At 46.1% G+C, this 21,626-nt stretch overlaps 1 protein-coding gene across 2 annotated transcripts in view; it reads left to right on the top strand.

The window, feature by feature from the left end:
- Positions 1–21,626, top strand: part of LOC135913269 (uncharacterized) — a 54,909-nt gene that overhangs the window by 13,380 nt on the left and 19,903 nt on the right. For both annotated transcript variants that reach the window (XM_070538387.1, XM_065445861.1), the window contains exon 2: positions 11,069–11,160. In XM_070538387.1, the coding sequence (XP_070394488.1) occupies positions 11,069–11,160 (92 nt within the window). The remainder of the gene's footprint in view (positions 1–11,068; positions 11,161–21,626) is intronic.

Below are 21,626 nucleotides of genomic sequence, written 5' to 3'. Positions count from 1 at the left end.
TTTTCACCGGTGCTACTGCGACGTAATTCGCCGCTCCGAGGTGCCAGGGGCGTTGCTAACGCTGTTAGGTAGGCGCGAAAACCGAGCGACTACTCCGCGCTATAGACACAAAACAGGGAAAGCTTTCTTGCGTCGCGTGCACACATACGTTATTTGGCACAGCTAGAGTAGCGTCGCTGCATGTATAACACACAAGTACCTAGGCAGAACCATACAAAGAAAGAAGCAAGCCAATGCGCTCGCACGATAAGCGTGCCTTGATGCGTGCGAGGAGCGGCTATTGAGACGGGCTCACGGAAAGTGTCTCTGGTACGGGAGGCTTTACATCCTCCCACGTCCACTTAGAGCCGCGTCAACGAACGCTGACTGGAAGAGCAACGAATGCGACGATTCCCCAAGCGAACGGTGATCGGTCGCTGCGGAGTCCATTTTCCTTTTGTACGTGCTGACTAGCGTAGAGAGTCACGAAAATGCGGTCATTTGTGTCTGCACTATTGGGAAGGAAATATAAGAAACAACCCATGTACTTCGATTGAGGTGCTCGTTAGAGAACCCAAGGTGGCCCAAATTTCCGGAGTCCCCCACTATGGCGTGCCTCATAATCCGATCATGGTTTGGCACGCAAAACCCCATAATTTAACCTTTCTTGGGGGGGGAGGAGGGGGAGGGGGGGGGCGGAACGAGCATACACGCCATGGTGCTCTGCCGAGCATGGAAGCAGGATACCGACCGCATATCAACCTTTAATAATGCAATACCAAAGCACAAGAAAGAAGTATGTACTTGATATCTAAATCTCCAAAAAATATCGAGAATAAGGGTAATCTACTAAAATAAAAGCCATATTTTGCCGAATTTCTTTTCAGCAATTACGGGGAAAATCCACGCAGAAAACTAAATGTGGGCTTGACGACAAGCCTCCTGTTGCTTTGTTTAAAACTTGAACAGACAGCTTTCGTTATCAGTGAACAATAGGAGAGCATTTCATCTGCTTTACATCACGTGAGGCACCCTAGTGCCGCCAGAAATCTTGCATCGGTCTGTCTCCTCTCATTATGTTTGGCTCGCGACTTGCTTTCTTTTGAAAACTTCTTTTCCTCGAGCTGTATTCCAGCTCTAATCCAACAAATGAAGCTTGCTGCTTGACCTTTAGCAGTAGCCGAAGAAATTTAGCTAAGAACTTTGTGCTGAGTACCGAAACTCAGGTAGAAGCTAAAAGAAAAAGAAAACGCTTTCTGTTGTGCTGATTATAGGGCATGCATGTATATAAACAGTTAGGATTCTGTGCTTGCTTAGTGTTGTTTGTTTTGGTTTGATTTGAAGCATTTCTTTCTTTCTTTCTTTCTTTCTTTCTTTCTTTCTTTCTTTCTTTCTTTCTTTCTTTCTTTCTTTCTTTCTTTCTTTCTTTCTTTCTTTCTTTCTTTCTTTCGTTCTTTCTTTCTTTTTTTTGTTTTCCTTGTCTCGATGAACGAGCAAGCCGAAATCAATTCGCTCAGAATCTTACCGGTATTAGCGAGCAGCCGAGTTACGTCACTAGGCCATGAGTCGGATAGACTCCAGATGACGGTGACTTCTGCTTTGGTCGAGCCAGCCCGAACCCTCACGTTTCGTTCCCCTCGCACATTCGCTATCTCTTCACGTCCCGCATTAAGTCGCTAAATAGGCCCCCAGAACGTCCAACGCTTCATGAGCGGCCTCTGCGTGCAGTGCGTGCAGCCAGTGCGTGCAGAAGTAAGCGGCTTTATTGTCCCCAGGGCAGCACTACCGAGTGCCCCTCAAGCCAAAGCGATAACGCATTAAAACAACAGGCGAAGCTCTTAGACCCAACGGACGCCACCAATAGCAGTCACACATCGTCGCATCACCTCAAAAAAAAAAAAAAAAACAGACAGTCATCGGCTTGCGATCAGACAATGTGGCCTCAAATCCTCTCCTAACCCTCGAGGCGCCTTTCGAACTCCTTGGCATGCAAAAGATGACCCGCGTGATTGCAGCCGAATAACCGCCTCCGTTGAACACCTTCATTTCATCCGTGCTTATCCACGCACGCCAGATAGCCGATTTGCAGGTGTTTGCAGGCTCCGCTTCAACATTGACCCCTGGCGATGATACTCTGCTCCAAAAATAGTTTATATCAATCACCGCCGCGCTTATCACTCCGTCTGTCGACCCTCTTGTCATGCGGAGAAGCGATTGCGTGTGACCTCTCCGAGAATCTGGAATCTTACTTCCATTCCCTACCCCCTGTGCAGCGCGGTCGAGGTGTCCTCTGCTGAGAGACAGCTACTGCGCTGCACTTCACCCCAACCTTTCCTTCCCATCATCAAGAATCTCCTCTCTCGCGCGCGCGGAATCCAGAATGATGTTCGCGGGTGGGTGCGGTGCCGGGGTGATCGTGAGGCGTCGGCGCTGCGGCGAAAGTGCGACGAAAACATTGCCTGGCCCCGCCCGCATAAGATCCACCGGGCGCGTGACAGTACTGAGGGATCCACGGGGCCAGAATGACGGCCTGAGGGACGTTTGCTTTAACGGACCCTTCTTCGCCGAATGGGAAAGCTAGTCGTGTCGTGAGGTGGCACTCGTTGTTTGTCAAGCGTCATTTCACGGTAATGCAAGATAGGTTGTTACAACAGAACCGCTGAAGCGTACTTATGTTCCTTCGAATGAACGACCTGAAATTGGGAGACACGCATACTACAACACACTGAAAACGCGAGAACACAGAAGAGCCTTCACACTGGAGTCCATGGGCACTATAACGTAAAACTATTACAAACTTTTCTATTCTAATTTTACAATCAGCCCTCCACGATTGGTCAAAACATTTTCGAACAACCTTCCCCCCCTCCCCTTAACCTGTCTGTCACGCGACGTCACGAAAACCGTGAGAGCTTCGCATCTGATATGACGTGTGCACACTGATTATGCATGATTTGGTCGAAGAAAAAAAAATACTTATTTCCGATTCGACTGCCCTTTCGCAATTAGCCCTCGGGTATTGTTCAAAAGTTTTCGGGCTGCACCCACTGCACCTGCCTGTCACGCGACGTCGCACAACCGCAAAAACTAACGCGTCAAAGTGACGTGTTCGCGATAAAGATGCATCAACATGCCGAACAAAACTGAATTTTCTTCTGAATAGGCGCAAGCTGCCCCGTTCCGAAAGGAAAAAAAGATGGCTGCCGCCGAGCGCTCAGGCACTGGCGACTCGTACCTGCCGGAGAGCATGGGTTTAATTGCGTATAATAAATCTTTTTGCCTGGCCGTGTAAGGTTTTCGAGCACTTTCGGCCAGTTTACGACCTCGTTCTGCCAAATATTCTTTGCTGAGGATTCGTTTCAGCGTCATTCTTAAGCTTGCGTTGCAGGCCGCCGCGATTTTCGACGAGCCACCGCAAGCTTAGTAAGGCAATGCGGACCAACCGCAGTCGCCAGCACCACCCTCTTCATGCGGTTATCGATTTTCAGTGCACTGGCGCAGCCCTGTCGAATCCCTCTACACTTGAGCATGCTCCTCGCCTCTTGTCAGCCAATTAGATAAGACAAGCTGCTCAGTGTAGGCAATGATATTCGTTATTAAAGCAAACAAAAGTAACCTCTTATAAACGAGGAGAGCGTTTGATTGGCGTGTTGAGGCGACCCTGCGGGTGACCGCCCGATCCTTGCATCGGCGGTTACGCAAATTTGACATCAGGAGATTGGAATAAAAACATATTGGAATAGTTTTATATTATACGGCCCCATGTCCACTCGTCCAAAAAGCAGACCCGTTTGCGTCATCTTGGCCTATTGCCAATCAATCAATCAATCAATCAATCAATCAATCAATCAATCAATCAATCAATCAATCAATCAATCAATCAATCAATCAATCAATCAATCAATCAATCAATCAATCAATCAATCTCATATTAACTGTTAGAGTGCAAGCCCTTAGGTAGGATTGGGTTTTGCACGTGTAAATTGACATCACAGGGTAACAAGACGACAAATCATTTACAGCATAAGACAGTAAAAAACCCCACACGAGATCATGTTCGTCAGTCCAGTATCTACATAGTTACAGTAAAAGCAGAATGGTGGAAAAGCAGCTGATCCAATTGTGTGCCCTTACGAAAAAAAAAGAAAAATCCTCTAATATACCTTTTTTACAGATTCGTGTTACTCCTAGACCACCACCTAGAAATTAATCGGTGAGAGTAAACTATGTGAAATATGTTCTTCTAGTTGGCTGTCTGTATAACCAAATTGGCATAACAGAATGAAGCCTCAATGCAGCCATCGGATGGGTTTGCAGCGACCGACTGCGCGTCTGTATGCATGCCCGCGCACAATGTTTTGCTTTCGCTGTGAGCGCGTTTTCGGACCGTGCCGTGAGCTTTATGCCGCAGCATATGAACATTTGAGAGCACACTAGCAACCATTGTTGCGTGGACGCTACCAGAACTGTTCAAAAATAATTTGGTTATAGAGTGATGTGCCGTCGCGATGATTTAATCTTTTTTTATCTTCTAAATTCTTGGACGTGTCAATATTATTTCTCAACTTGCATCGCACTGTGTGTTTATCGGTCTTCTGAGTGTGCGATTTCCCTATGTTTCTTTTTCGTAATCCAGTGCATTAATTCGTAACACAAGCATGACTATATACCTTGCCTTTATTTAATGTGCGTGTTACTGCTCCCTTTCCGTTCCAGTGAACTTGCCAGTATCTAGCATCGACAAGTTCATAGACCAAATCGTCATGGCATTAGCCGGGCAGCGGGCGCGGGCGACCGTCTCAGTGGGCGTTTTCTGCTACTCACCGAACATCGCGAAGTCCCGGCGCCGTAGCAGAAATCTTGTTTTTTTTTCTCTCTTCCCTCTCCTTTTATTCCCTTTACCCCTTTCTCCAGCACAGGGTAGCCAGCCAGTATTTACATTGGCTAAGCTCCCTATCGTTCCTTCCCTTTTGTCTATCTCTTCCTCACATCTGTGCTTGCAGCATACCCGAGCCGACGGTTGTCTGCTGGTTCTAACTATCACGAGCCAAGCTCTTCACGCAGCTCCTTGTCCTGCGGCTACGTGTGAATAAGGCTGACACCGGGCTCCATTGCGTACGTCCGGCACTGCGGCACCGAGCAGTATCCTAACATGCTGCACGCCTCCTAAGGCAGCCACTACCTATTATAGTACTTTCAAATGTTTCAAGCAGTCACCCAAGGCGCTAAAGCCTCACCACTTAATCAGGATCGCGGCGCAGGTGGGACATTAAACTTTCGTTTTGAGCTCGCTTCGGCGCTTCCGAAGCAGCCGACGCGGCCGCTGTGTCGACGTGATCCCTCATGCCACGTCACGTCGACGGTGGCGCCAGCTTTTCCAGTGGTGGAGTTCGCTCCCAATCTAGTGATTTGTAGACAGATAGAAAACTTGCAAAAAAAAGCAATGAAAGGAGGTGATTACCCTATTTGATATAGCGATTTCTGCCCTGCTTCGTCGATGCAAATTGATGAAGCAAACTTCTGTGCCTTTCTCTTTATCTAAAATTTGACTTTGTAAGGCTACTGAGAAAAAATATGCACATCAGTGGCAATGACACACCTATCGGCTGTAAAGATACGCACTTCCTAAGTTACCTTCCTAAGAACCAGTCTGTCTATATTGCGTTCTAATTGAACGAGCGTAGTACTGAAATAAATGTTTACATATCATGGTGCAAGCATTAAGGTCCCAAATGGGTCCCTTGCCTTGATAAGAAAGAATGCAGAAAATTTCCTACAGAGGTTTGTATAACGCTGCCGTCGTCATGTGCCCCATTTGGGTTGCCCTTTCAAATATCTATAACCAGCGTTAGCGAGTGAAAAACAGCTAATATTTTCTACGGCTTGAAAAAAAAGGTTCTTAAAAAGATTGGCATGTAGTCCGAGCATGACACCGACAACGCTCCCACAGTGCGCTTGGTAAAGGTTATTGAGTTGCAACTAGAGCTTCTTAATCGGATCCTTTATTGTTTTTCATGCGTGCGTGAGTGCATGCGTAGACAGAGCTGATTTTCCATGTGTGTGCGTGCTTAACTTTTCCTTAAAGCGGTACAACCAACAGTGAAGCTTAGAAGTCTTGCGCTGCAATGTTTTCGATCTAATCTGAGTTTTCTAGAGATGGACAAGCGGAGTTTGTCGGTTGGAATTCATTTTCATCACTTTGCAAATTGCAACGAGGCAACGGGACACACAGAATTGGCAGGACAAGGTGCTTACTCGCAACTGAAGAATTTGCTGAACAAGCTTCAGATATGTGCACTTAGAAGTGATACCGTATGGGGACCAAAGCAGAGGCAACAAACCAAACGATTGCAGTGATTGTTAATCATAAAGAAAGATACAAGTTGAAGTCGGACGTGATCGTCTGCTAACAATCCAGAGTTTTCTTATTCACTAATGAATTCAAAGTTCTCGAATTGAATCTCATTTACAGAATAACTCCAGTTCGCGCCGTTCTTTTGCCTACTGAAGCGAGCCTGAGCATGTTTGGCGCTGCGCGACGATTTCCCCAAGATAGAAAGAGAAAGAGAGATAGATATGTAATTTTTTCTTATAAGGGCAGAAAGATGGCCCCGAGTAAAAGGGAACCTGGTAAAAGGGATCGAAAGAACAGGATGGAAGATTTTTGGTAGCGTGGAAGAGAATGCGATTATGACCTTTATGTAAACAGAGGCCTTATATACAGGGTGTCCCATTTAAGTTTAATCAGAGTTTAATCTTGCGCAAACGCCACGTAGCTGGACAGAACAAAGTTAATGTTGTTTGCCGTCGCTTGGAGATACGCAAACTAGATTTTTTCATTCCGCCTAGTCAGATGATTAGCCCTAATTAATCAACTTCTCAAATGTTATAATGACATGGAAAGTGTCAATTAGAAAATTCTAGAGCGACATGAAAAACTCCCGATGCAGCTTTCTGGTGTTCAATACGTGCTACATAAACAGATTTTTCCGAGCGTGAAAGAAGCCCCCAAATACACGCACTGCCTCGAGCGGCCAGTCGCGGGGCAATTTTGCGTGCATTTCCGGGCTTCTTTCACGCTCGGAAAAATCGTATTATGTAGCACGTATTGAACAACAGAAAGCTGCATCGGGAGTTTTTCATGCGGCTATAGAATTTTCTCATTGACGCTTTACATGTGATTATAACATTTGAGAAGTTGATTAATTAATTAAGGCTAATCATCTAATTAGGTGGAATGAAAAGAACAGTTTCGGTATTTCCAAACGACGGCAAACAACATTACCTTTGTTTTGTCCAGCTACGTGGTATTTGCATACCTTGAAACTCTGGCTAAAGCTAGCTGGGACACCCTGTATAGTCGAATCCTGTGTGCTGTTATTGAAGAACCTCTTGGCTGAGACAAAGGACTCTTGAGTTTGCCTAGAATGGCGGGGCGTGGATGCTTCCCAGACAAGAGACTACGGATCACCGAGACCGCTTTCCCAGTGCGCAGACGCCAATTACAAGCATTCCACCAAATCTGGGCTCCTCTCACGGTTGAACTGCTGTACATAGCACATGATCCAATGCATAGAATCAGAATCAGTTAATTATTTTAGTTGTGATAGTGTTGGGTATAAGTGAATAAAGAAGCAGGTTGCGTGGCACGTGGTTGCAGAGAGACCTACGAACGCATCTGATAAGGTTAAAATTGAGAAGTAGGTTAACATCAGCTTTTTTGAATACGAATCGAATACGAATAGTGCGCATCAAATATTGAATTAAATATTGAGTAGTGAAACGCAGATGCGCATAATTGCAGCCGTGTAATATTTATTAAGGTACAGTTTGCTAGGACACTTGAATTGACTGGTGAAAGCAAAAGAAAGACAGCTAACTATCAGGGGCAACTAGGATCTGTTTGAAACGCAAGACCGCAAGTTATCATTAAAAACTGATCAAATAGACTCTCAAAATCTTTAATGATCTTATCCGTCGGCCTTTCGAAACCTCTAAATAAACGGTTCACAAAAACAAGATGAAACATTTTGGTAAGAAATAAAAGGAAAAGATGCTGAAGGAATTGTGTCTTACGTAAAAGGGGCCATTGCAAAAAAAAAAAAAAAACATCTCTGGTTGTGGCGTACAAGACTGAACTTCTAGATGATTAGGCAGCCGAGAACAATAAATGACAGGCTAGAACAAAAAAATTCACATCTTCTCAACTAGGATTCCTCTACCAAAAGAGAATATGCCTTACCCATTTTGTTTCTGCATTGCTTTAAACATTTTGTGCTTGTATCACATCTGATTATTTTTTATAATTTGTTTCACTGACAGAGAATCAAAATTAAAATTCAATCATCGGTTCTTTCAAAATAATTCGTTAGTTTCAATATTATAAAATACCGAATAGTAAATACCGAATTTTCTAAAATGAATGTGTACAATTAGTACGTAATATTCAATTGGTACTCAAACCTTCCAGTATTCACCCACCCCTAGTTACAATACAACAGGAATAGTACACCAAGAAGTGATAGTAGCGTCAAGCCACTCAAACTATATGGCTCAATAGGACAGCAAGGAGTACTCGTGTTGAAAACTTTGAGCCTTCGCGGTGTCCAACTTTTCAAGAAGCCTGCGGCGATGCCCCGGTTGAGACCAGCGATTCTATATACGAAGCTCGGGATCGCGTAAGTATGCAGGGGAGGCGCCAGCCGAGCCGTGTGCGAGAAACGCGGTGAGCCGAAGTGCCCAGCCTCGCGACGAGGATGTGCCGGCCCGGCAGATCGGCGACCTGCGGCCCTCGTCGCTTCTCCCCGTTCTCTTCTGGCCGTGTCGCCGGAGCCAACCCCCGAAAGATACCGGCGACCGGTTGCGCAAAGTGTAACGGACGCTGCACTCTGGAGACGACCCTTGGTCCTTATCAGTGTGTGTCACCGAAAACGACGTCGCGTCCTTCGCATGCAGGCCGCATGCAGTGCGCGATGCAGTGCGCTCGACGAGGCGGCCGCCAATGCTGCTCGAGGAGCACGGGCCAATAAAGGCAGGAATGCAGCGCGCGGCGATTCTTGGTCGATGCCGGCCCGTTCCTCGTTTCCTATCGAGACTCATTCCATGTAAATGAGGAGAACCTGTATTCGGCAGAAGGAAATCGACTCATCGTGGTATCGGCGGCATGAAGATCAGTTGCTCATGCTCGTGTCGAAAATAAGCGCGTGAACTATGAAAACATTGTAACAGAGAGACAAAAAATACCGACCCTTTCGCTGTGGAAAATATTTTATTGTGTTTTCAGAAACGACAGGTACATCTGTTCTGGGCATTATAATATAGTACTGAGCTTCCCTGCACCAAGGTGCCCAATTAGACTTAGAGAACTTATCAAGAATTAGAGAACTTATCAAGTTCCTAAATTTGTACCCATGCATCACGAGTTATCGTAGCTTTAAAACATTTGCCCGTTCCCTTTAATAGTGATGGTGACTACCATATAATTGGAATCCTGCCATATAGGGTTGAAGTGCGTCAACTGTCCTGGTCATCTGGACTATCGTCAAGCCACTTCTAGAGGGCTTACACTTCTGCGACCTGCGTAGGGCGCTCAAACACACCCCTTAACGTTGCAAAAAATAGTTACTTCGTACTGCGCACCAAATATTTCGGCTATTGTGACTGCACAGCTCGTCGTGGGACACGCACCAGAAAATAATAATGATAATAGTGTCTGAGCACTGCTCTTCTTTCCGCAAATGGCAAAGAAGGCAACCATCGTTTTTTTCCCACAGCGTTTGCAACTGAACAACTGAACTTGCGTATAAGACGTGCATCTGCGTAGCCGTGGTTGAAGAGAGGTGGCCTTGCATGAAAACTACTTGCAAGTCAGTGCGGTCAACAGAACTTCTATATTAAGACTGCGCACAACCTTGCTCAGCTAAAAAAACCAGGAAAACATAGAGTACGCTACCCTGTTATACTATGGTGTTCAATATGCGCCACTAACAGCCGAACTCGATTTTACTAGCTTTACTGTTCGCTTTACTTTTTCTCGTCCTTAGAAGACTGTGTAGTGAAATACAGGTGGCCGTCTGGGCATTACCCCTCACCAGGTGGTCCTGGCAAGCGTCGCCAGCTTATCACAATGCAAGCCTACGAAAAAAGTAAACCTCCGAAACGGTTCGTTGATGCCACTAAACATTTCTTTTTTTCAGAAGAACCCAAGGCAAAGCACTTAACTGACGCAACGTTTCAGGTTCTTTCGCGTGACGCATTGAGTGTGTTGTGCTCTATGGTTGCGTTTTATGTCCGGACTTTCACGGATGAACGCTGACTGCAGAACCAGAAATACGGCCTTGAAGCACTTAGTTGTGTAAGACATTAGTAGTTCTAGATAAATTTGGCTTGGCGCACCTCCCATGAAAGGTGTTCACTACGCTACCAAGGTTGAGGCATTCGCCCTCTTTCATTACGTGCACCTTGAAGTCGTAAGGCAAGCGAAAATATGCTCCCAAAGGTAATGCTCCCAAATCCTTCCGTTTGCGTGTTTTCCTGCAAGGTCTGGATCGCTGTTTCAGCTTTTGTCGAAATTGCCGTGCAGGGAAAAAGCAAACAGGAGGCCGTGTCGACTGCTTAGTAGTACTTATAGCTATAATAATGCATTGTAATTACTAGAAATAGCCTGCGAACAATTGTAATTGCGCAGAACCTTTCTTATTTAAGGTTGAGTGAGAGACTGAAGGAAAACTGATGTAGAGGTTTTTGATACGCAATCCTTTGTTTACTCGAGAGATATGGTCCTACATCTTTGCGAGCCCTGCAAATTATAGCACACAAGTGCACTGAAAAGCGGGAAACATGCCGTTTTCGAACCCAATAGGCCGGCCTGAATTCGAGGACTGTTCTTTCATTAGCTGGAGAAGTGCTCGGCAAATCCCCACCCCTGTCCCCCTCCCCCTTTTTGCATACTGAGCTTACATAAAACATCTATAAAAATAAAAAAAGGCGCTCGATCTTTTACTTCGAATGAGTACTTCACTCTTAAACATTAGTTACCTGTTCGTAACACATTTGTCGATAAATGCGGCTTGCCTTTGCACGCATGCAGGGAAACAGCCGACATCGGAGTGGACCACAGGAACTTTCTTCTAGCTCCAATGTAACTCCTTACCAGACTGTTACCCAATTCGATCTTCAATGGTATGGTTAAACCTTACTTTTCTATCGTCTGTCGTAACTGTTACTGTTTGTTTCGCTACTTCTGAATTGGTTAAACAATAACATTATTCGCTTCAAATAGCTCTCGATTGTAGACACCTGCTCGACCTCAGACACGCCTCGCGCTCCAGGAAAACGGCAGGAAACGTTCGAGCGCACGCTCCCGTCGTAGTTAAGTTTGGCGAGCCGTGTATAGCCCCGTTGTGTAAGAGAGCGAGATTTTGATTCGTGTATTGCGCAGCGTTACCAGCTTCTCGGTACGCGATGAGCGATGACGTCTCACGAGACTCTGATTCGACTGCGCGGTCGGCGAAACCATTCGAGCTCGTGAACGCTTTAAAACATTATTAAATTGTGGGGTTTTACGTGCCAAAACCACTTTCTGATTATGAGTCACGCCGTAGTAGGGGACCCCTGAAATTTGGACCACCTGGGGTTCTTCAACATGCATCTAAACCTGAGTACACGGGTGTTTTCGCCCCCATCGAAATGCGGCCGCCGTGGCCGGGATTCGATGCCGCGCCCCTGGGCTTAGCAGCCCAACACCATAGCCACGAAATAACTACGGCGCTTTCGTGAACGCTTTGCGTGAGAACGATATCCCGTGAAAGCTCGGTTCAAAAGCTTCTTGATCTTGCGCCTAAGGGCTGCACCCACGAACCCGCCACAGCTATTGGCCTGCTCCAAGCCATGACGTCATTCTGATAGCTGCGTACTGTCGCCTGTAGCACGCACCTGCCGATTCTAGCAAGCGTGCGCGATTTGATTGGTCGTGAGCCTTTTATCGCTTCACAGAAACGTGTCGCAGATTATCGTGGCCAGGAATCGAAGTGGCTCGACCAGGAATCGTCGCAAGCAGCGTTTTTCCGTTGGTTTTATTCTGGCCATGCGCCTGCGCGCTGCGACATTACAGGTTTCTTCTTTGAAAGCGTGAAGTTTGTCTATAGACGCACTGTTTCGACAGATAGAGAGCAACGTCGCGTCTCTAATCGCTGCGCAGCCAAAAAGCAGGTTCACTGATTCCTGTGTTCAAAATGCACTTATTTGTAACGCAGACATTTCAGAACCTCGAAGGCAATGCACTGGAGGAAAATTTCTCATGCAATTCACACAAATGTACGATGTCTAAGCATGTACATTAAAGACGACTGAATGCAAGTAAAGCTTGTTATAATGAACAGGCTTATGCGCTAAAAGTACCTCAATCTATCAGCTAACTTGATATACCCAAACTCGCATGTACTAAACTTAAGTGAACTATTGCCACGTTTTCGTTGTATATGAATTTGTTAGCTCAATTGATGAAAGAAGACTACGCGTATTGGGCAGTAAATCTTGACTGTCCCGCTAGTTGTTTTCCGGCGTTGTTAAGAATGGCATTCTTGATGCGCGAGATTGTGTAGACCTGATAAAGTCCTCCAGTATACTTGTCTCCTCTCCAGCACATCACTGGCAGCCCACCCCTTCAAAAAAGGAAAGAAAGAAAACTTTCTTGGAATACCGCGTCCACGACGTGTAAGCGGCCGCGAGTTTGATATATGCAAATGACGATTGTGTTGTGAGGGAGACGGTTTACGTGAGCATCGGTCAGTAAGCTTAGTCTTGGATATACCGGATAAATTCGTGTTATTCGGGATGGTTATGTAAAAAATAATGAAATTCTAGCGTTTTACATGCCAAAACCGCGCTTTGATTATGAGGCACGTGGTAGTAGGGAACGCCGGATCGATTTCGGCCCCAACGGGTCACTCAGCGCGCACCTTATGCATGGCACACGAGCGTGTCTGCATTCCACCCTCTTCGGCATGCTGCCGCCGCGGGCGGAATCGACCCCGCGACCTCGTGCTCTACAACGCAACGCCATAGTCGCACAGATACCGCAGCAGATGGACCGTTACATACAGGTCCGACTGTATTTCAGTCGAGACGCGAGATGGCCAGGGTAGCGGCAAGAAAGCGATCGACAAGCCTAAACACGTTTGTTATAACGGAGATAGGGACCCGCCGTGGTTGCTCAGTGGCTATGGTGTTAGGCTGCTGAGCACGAGGTCGCGGGATCGAATCCCGGCCACGGCGGCCGCATTTCGATGGGGGCGAAATGCGAAAACACCCGTGTACTTAGATTTAGGTGCACGTTAAAGAACCCCAGGTGGTCAAAATTTCCGGAGTCCCCCACTACGGCGTGCCTCATAATCAGAAAGTGGTTTTGGCACGTAAAACCCCATATATTAACGGAGATAGGGAACTCGTTCGAAAAAGAAGGAGGGAATATGTCTTTCAATAAGCTGCGTAATCTAGCGGTTCAAAGCGAGATACAAAGCACGAATGTTATCTGATGACCTAGATGAAAACATATAAGGTCAGGCCACCCTTTCTCTAAATTTGGAAATGTACTTTTTTACGAACTTCAACAGGACCGACGACATTGCTGATCTTCAGCTCTAGAGCATCTGGGAACTTCGAGTTTCTAAATGGTTTCATCGTTGGGCGAATCAGAAATCTTTGTTCACTAGAAAATTTCCGCTACAAAAATATGAAGGGCACGAGAGTGAGAACGAGAGCGAGAGAGAGAGAGTAAAGAAGGCCCTACACTGCGGCAACGGAATAAGGATTAATGCAAAGAATAGAGGGGGAAAGTGGTCGCTCAGGCACACAGGCACAAAGAAAAGAAGAAAATAAACACGCAAAGCTTGTTCTAAATTAGTTTATTTTGCGTATACGCTGAAGAGATATACTTAATTTATTAAGAAGTTATGCATGCGCACGGGTGATGCTCTTTCAAATAGCAGAGTTTTCTGGTGGACAGCAGAAACAGAATGATCGACTGGCGGTTTGCTAAACAGTTTTCATCAAATTTTTATCTTTTATTTCGTCATCTTGGACTATTTTTTCTGTCAGTTCACAAAAATGTCGTTTATGTACGATGCACTTTTTTTTTAAACATGGGCCTCAATTTAGTTTTTAATGGCCGATACCTTCCATCATTGTGTGGCGTCTCACATTTTATTTCTTATTCCCCGCTGTTCAAGTTTATCCGAAGGTGGCGTGCATTTGATTAGTATTACTTCAAATTCCTTTCATCCTATCGCATTTGAAGATAGCAAAATGGCTGTAGTATAATGAACACTGCGGGTCCGAACAACCGAAGTGCTAATACAGCATACGGATGTATGAGCTGTGTACTCTTATACACTGAGATGCGGTTATGAGTAATGTTAACTATGGTTTGTTCAGCAGTGACGGTCTCCATGTTTAACAAGAAGCGATTCGAGACCAAGTGGCAATTTCGGCTATCTAAAATTTACAGCAGTCAAGAGTTGCTGATCCGTCAGTGCAAATATTTACGTGGTCGGCTTACTTTCCGTGAAAAATCAGAAGACATAGTTGTTTAACGTAATAGTTCTGCGGAAGCCCCCAAGGTGGAGGGAAGTAATTAATAACGGGAAAATCAGACATTCATCCGTTCGTAGCAAATGCTACAGAGGAAACCCTTTCTTTCGAGGAACCCGTATGGGTTTCCGTTGTAGCATCCGCTACGAACGGGTGGATGTCTGATTTTCTCTTTATTAATTACTTCTCTCCACCTTGCGGGTTTCGCAGAACTATTACGTCAAACTGTTGCGTTTGCTTCGAGTTGTTGACAAATTCGAGTTCGCCCTGCCATCTGATAGCCGCCTGCTTAGCTCAGTTGGTAGAGCTGCTGCCCCGGAAAGGCGGTGGTCCCGGGTTCGTGTCCCGGACCAGGACAAATTTCTCTTCAACTGCGAGGCTTTTCTTTCGAGGAACCCGTATTGGTTTCCTTTGTAGCATTCGCTACGAACGGGTGGAGGTCTGATTTTCCTTTTTGTTAATTACATAATTGTTTAAGTGCGGTGAATGGCAGCCGCGATTGTTTCCTCATTCCTGGTACGGTGAGGTGCACTGCAGGTCAAACCAAACATCATGGACGAATAGATGGTGCCTGCAAGTACTCAAATCTCTAATTTGGTGCCGATCGGTAAAACACATTGCCCATTTTACCGGTGAAGTCCAGCCCACTCGGACAGCGTTTCCTTAGTAGTGTTATAATTAACTTCAAACGTATAAGAAATGTGTATACTATAGGAAGCAAGGGTGCGTTTATTTAGAAAAAAAACTGCCCTGTTACACTCGAAGTGTCACTGCACTCTCCCTTGAAAGCACGCTTATTGTATACAGCGACCATTTATTTATTTATTTATTTATTTATTTATTTATACGCGCCCGTTCGGTAAATTACATTAACGTACGCAGTAGATATATTTCGAGCATTGTCGCCGCTCGTTTTCCGAGCCTTCTGCCCATCTTTTTTCCCGTATTTTTTTGTCATGCGCACACGTCAGTAATTCCGTACACTCTACGGGAACACTCGGAAAAAGCTTTCAGTAAAGCAGCGCATGGCTTAATAGAAAAGCACTTGATAGCATAAATGGTGGCATTGCAATTGCAAGCCCAATTTTCTTTTTCTTTTTGTTCAAAGCTGGCCTCGAACGGCCTGAAATCTCCAGTGTTACACGACCAGCAACCAAAACGAAGCCGACGAGGGCCACTTGAAGATCGAGCGTGACGTCCCACTGCCTCTTGAAGAGGGGCTCGCGACGGAGAAAGGGGAGCCCGCTCGCGGAAGTCTCTTCTCCGCACGGGTGTCCACAACGCCTGGTTATGTGTAACGCGCACGACCGGACAAAAGGGGTGCGAAAACGAGAGTAGGACTGGCGGGAAGAATAAGAAGAGGGGCACAACAGCGCGAATACACGAGGCACGCAGGGAGAGATGCGGCGGAGAAAAAAACAGATCGACCCGCACGCACGGCTGTATTCGCAAGCCGACAGATTGGGCAAAACGCGGCAGCCCCAGCCGAGTAGGACGTCGTTCGGAATGCGGTCACGTGACCTTTGCGTCAAACGGGACGGAAAGCGCTGGCCTCGCCAGGCTGCGGCCGTGTGATGTTGCACAGTCGTGTGGAGACGAGTCGCTCCGTTCGAGCGAGCCAAAACAACGGACTTCCATGACGTAGAGTCGGGGACTAGCGGAGGGGTGAAGCTAGGTAACGCGAGCGAGCGGACTGCGGCACGCATCGTGGGCCAAAGGGAAACGCGATCACGACGCCCCGAGGCAATCGTGCCGGCCTGCGAGCTACGTACGTCACTCGAATATTAGACATCAACATGCAAAAAATATCCCGTGACATGCGGTCGCCGTATCGGATCGCACCACCGGCATTTTGTATAAACATACAACAGCGTCTAGAGTTCAGGTGGTCACCTGATGTTTGGATGACGCTGGAGTTCTCACTGGTCGTATATCACTCGTAATACGATGACACGCAAGGAATGATTACTCACGGAGCCTCCAAAGTAATAGCATGGAAGCTGCCTGCGGGACTCGCATGCGCTTCAAAATGATCCCAAGCGCTTGAATTGTTTTTTTTATTTCTTTACGCCAGCTGTCTTGCTGTATCGTTTCCTCTCGTGTTATCTTAGCCATTACGGCACGCAGTCTCTCGTCGCGTTGCTGGTTATTTTAGTGCAAATGTATAATATCGCTAGCAGTTACTCCGTGGAATGTTCCCAACGCACCGAACATTAAGCAAACATTCTACAATCTTATGCAAACTATACAGCCGTTAGGCAATCACGACGACAAGGACGAGGGCGCCCTGACGACGTGTGCCGCGACACAGCGGAACAGACGTAAGAAACCACGTTCAAAATTCATATGCGTTGCCGCAGCGAAGTTCTGCATATTACATCCGGATCCTATTTTGACTAATTGATTCACCGTTGGCTGCACAGCAATGCACGCCGAAGCGTTACGGCACGAATGGATCAACGAACAAACGCAAACCTGCATATTGGCGTGCCCTTACGGCCTTGCGAAATAAATTTTATTTTGTCCTTTTACGTGGATGTTGGGCTTTCAGCGCAGATACAAATGCGCTGACGCAGAAGAGGCGTGTACTCGTGCAACCGAATTGCGGGGACGATTCGTTGCCGCCGATCGCCAAGTACTGTAGCTCTTTAGAAAAGCGCGCGCTGTCACGCGAGATCATTGGGTTGTCCTGAAGGTTTAGCGATGTGGTCACCTTGACTACATTGTGCAAAGTTTTGCGCACACTACACGACGAGAATGAGACAAAGGACAGAAAGACCTGCGCAGGCTGACAACTGAACTTTATTCCTAAAACAGCACATATACAACCTCAAGAACCATCTCTTGAGGACCACACATGGCAACAGGACAGCCATTCAACATGGTAACAACATTCTGAAATGCAGCATAACCGACGCACTATCTTCTGTTATTGAGCAAGTGAATTTCACTCTCATTCAAAGCGATAAACGAATGGCTAATATGCGACAAGCTTCTACAATTTCTCTCGTTGTCTGATTAGCATTAACATACAATATGTGGTTTGGTTGAACAATGGCTTGCACGGACTCAATTAACATTGCGCACAGTGTATTGACAAATGCGTATGGAGCCATCGCTTCAAGCTGGTCAGGCTTTCCCTTAATCATGCATCTATACGTCGACTCTTCTGATCGACATAGTACTGCCCAAACTTGAAAGAAGTTTTATACACTACATTTCTTTTACATCCTAAAAACTGGTGCACATGACGCATCGACCACTTATTAGTAAGACTGTTAACCTAGTTATCATACAAACTGTTTGCCACAGGGCAAACACTCGCCCTCCCACTTTGTCTCTTGCCGAAAGCACTACATTCACGTCATATTTGGCGGCAACCTTCTTGAGTTTATGCGATAAGCCAGGCACATAAGAGATTACCAGAATTTTCTTCTTTGGTCCCAAGACCTTGTCCCAAGACCAAGAAACTTGGTCTTGGGACCATGGCCTCACGTATCGCAGCTACAAAAGGCCACAAAAGCGCTGCTGCGATATTTGAAAGCGACCGGATTGAGTCAGCGTCTGTGATCCGGACTGAGTGACCGACTGATATCTCCAGTGGACTTTCTCTTCTTTTAATCTTTCCGTCCCCCTTTCCTTTTCCCCAGTGTAGGGTAGCCAACCGGGCTCAGTCGTGGTTGACCTCCCTACCTTTCATTTATCATTTTCTCTCTCTCTCTCTTTTCTTCTTTGGTCTTGGGTTCATTTCATACCCTTGTCCTCCGATTTTGTTCTCCTCGTTACCTTTTCGCTTGCAGCTAGCAGCATCGACGTAAGGTATCCAGCTCTTTCGAAGCTCCTACTCAAGGAAAGCTTTACTCATCTTGTGTTTGCAAGGATTTTAAAATCCGAATTGAAACAACCTAACCTATGGTGATTCCGTTCCTTACTATCTTTGAATGGGCGGAGGTGTATTGTCACAGAGGTTTCTCATTTCTCGGGGAATATTTCCAGCAGAAGTGGTCATCTTCAAATGTGAGCTTCACATCAGGAATTGTCAATAGCCATCTGTTCGCACTTCATATGTGAAAACTAGCCCTTTGCCTCTTATTCTGAACACTTCCAACACACGTGATGTGAACACATATAAATATTTGTTTAGGCCCAAGATGAAATAATCGTCTACATATCTGAATATTTTAGAAGCTCGCAATGCAAATCGGAATTCACCAGGCTGTCAACACAACTCAGAAATGGTGCTCAGGACGGGGGCTACTTTCTGCCCTATGCATACCCCATTTCCAGGTACGTGCGAAGTACTTCTAGAAAAGCTTTTAGTGACATTCCACTCTTGTTACGGAAAGCGATTTCATCATTGTCCACTTCCACGCATTCCTTCACACACGGTAGTAGAACATCCTGCTGCAGAGAATAATACAAATCTTGTATGTCAACGGTAAAGCCCTTGTAACCCCTTCTCTAAGACCCAAAATATACTGCACCACCTCCTCAGAATTTTCGACGAAAAATGGGTCATTCACTACCAAGGACGCAAGCCTTTTTTGAACGAAAGCTGACACAAGAAACTGCCACAAATTGTACTCTGGCACTATTTCTCTGAACGGTACATCTTGCTTATTTGTTTTGACTGCCAAGAAAACTAATATTGTGCGGACCTTTTCTTCTTTAACTAATGAAACCAGCTTCTCTAGTTGATATTTTTCTAGCAATGCCACCGTTCGTTTCTTCGTATCCTGCGGCTTAACTTTTGCTTCATTAAAGCCCTTGTGCATCACCTGCCAAACTCTATCACAGTACATAATATCTGGCAACAGCACGATATGACATTCTTTGTCCAATTTTACTACCCGAGAATCCTCTCAGTACAAATAGCGGGCCAGCGGCCCCACACAGGTTCGTTGTCTCCTGCGTCCTACAGCGACCGTTTTCTACAACGAGCGTGTGTGTCGGGTTCTTAAATGCTGGCTCACTGGCTCGCCAACATTTACTGAATTTCTGGGCAGATAGTATATGTTGGCGGTGAGCAGATGGTCGCCATCGGACAGCTGCACCTGATTATTTAGGCAACGGGATCATAGACTGGTGAGCTGAGGCGATTCGCTGTTACATCGAAAACTTTCAAAAGTTTAGGAAATGTTCGTTTTAGTGAAATAATTTGCGGGGTAGCAACATAACTTTCTACTATTACAGAGAATAACGAGGAGTTGAAGAGGTATTGCCTCCCAGAGCAACTGCTTGCTTACGAGCTTTTCTCGCCTTTTTTATCGACTGCAATTCATTTTTCTTGCTCCATTTCAAACGATCACATTTTTTTATCACTGCAGGCAGGTACGCACGTAAGCTGTCGGACGAGGCGACGCACGGTTCGACGATCAGTTTGTGGGTTCACGTATTTACCTCTCTTTCTTCAGAACATGAAATGCTCAATCATTTCACTGTGTGCGGATTTGCAGTACTAATCTACAATGAAATGAGTGCTAGCGTGAATCCAGTGGGAATCGACACATTGTTTGATCATGGATTGTTTGATATCGTGCGTGCTTCTGCCCAGAACAAAGATGTAGAGCGTTCGACGTGACAAAATGCGATCAGAAATAATAGGAAATGCTTACAATCCACAATCTTCGAAGTCTAACCGGTCAGCACTGACCGGTTAGATTTACAGCGCGAGCCCAGTTCGTTCTTCCTCCTCTTTTCTCGAGTGATGGCGCCCATGCGCCTCGTTCAAAACAATTAAATACCCCACGCGAGTAGCAATATAAATGAAAGCAATCCATAACCTTCGAAGTCCATCACATGTTCAAAAACCCCTTTGAAGAATGTAACTGTGGTTAGCGCCACAGCTCAGAAAGCGACCGCTGTTTCTGCTATAACAAAACGAATATCCTAAAACGTTTTTTCCGCATGCACGGGCTTGTTAAATTTCCCCTGCGTTTAAAATTTTTGACTACTCGCTGTCACGGGTGAAAGTTTCACGTGGGCCCCACTGCCCTACCTCGCTGCAGAACAAGTCACGAAAGGGTACAGTGACATCGAAAATTTCGGCACGGACTGCGGACCTCGCGTGCACGGCGACATTCATTCCTCCGGGGTCGAGCACGGGACCTTGCCTGCGGTCGCGAAGCGAGGCGCATTCCTCTGGGACGTGCGTGTAGTCCGCGGAAGTGCGCGCACGGGGCCGAGAGGCCCGGTCACCTCCGGCGAGCAGTGCCGAGGACGCAAGCCGAACGGAGGAATGGGAGTTGTGGCGCGTGGTGCACGGGTCTCCGGGGCTCGTGACAGGCGCATGAGTGCGCGGCGACAGTGGGACGGGGCGCGTGGCCAAAGGCAAAAGTCGCGTCAGCGCCGCGTGGCCCGGGAAGATCGGAGAACAAAAAGTGGCCGTGGTAACCCGGTCTCTCTGGACCAGTAGCGAAAAAAAAAAGAAAAGACGACTGCACTATTGCAATTTCTTCCAGAGGCTATACTGTAAAGCAACATTCCAAGTTGTGATGTATGAAAAATATCCAGTGCACATATTGCAATCTTTAAAGTGAAGTTGCAGTGAAGCTGTTGACAAGCGGTTTCCTTTTAAGCGAAAATACATTTATAGGCAGCCTTCTATAGTATGACTGTTTCTTCGAAAGAAAGTGTTCCTCATAAAAAAAAACAATATGAAAGCATCTCGAATAAGCGCTCTTTGTACATAGACATTCCGGTGAATACCGCGAGATATCCAAATTACGCCGCAGACGGTGTCCGGAACTTTTAACAACAACACACCGCGTTGCGAGACATTTCATTCAATTGACAATTATGCGACCGCTATATTTACCACGTCTAGGGAAGTTGTGCCCTTCTTCATTTTAGTTAAACTTCGAATGATGACGTTTTCCCACGATTTCAGCCAACTGCTTAGCTTAGTGGATAATTTCGTGTGATATACTCCGCAATTACGACTATGTTCTTTGACTGATCTTCTTAATAGATCATTGTATTTGTCTCTCCAACGTGGTCATCAATGACCGAATAGAAAAACTGATGCGGCGGTGTTATAACCAGGGCGTTACAAGAAT

The sequence above is a fragment of the Dermacentor albipictus genome, chromosome 5, assembly GCF_038994185.2.
Source record: "Dermacentor albipictus isolate Rhodes 1998 colony chromosome 5, USDA_Dalb.pri_finalv2, whole genome shotgun sequence".
Lineage (NCBI taxonomy): Eukaryota > Metazoa > Arthropoda > Arachnida > Ixodida > Ixodidae > Dermacentor > Dermacentor albipictus.
The sequence above is the reverse complement of the archived record's forward strand: the minus strand, read 5'-3'. Positions and strand labels throughout refer to the sequence as shown.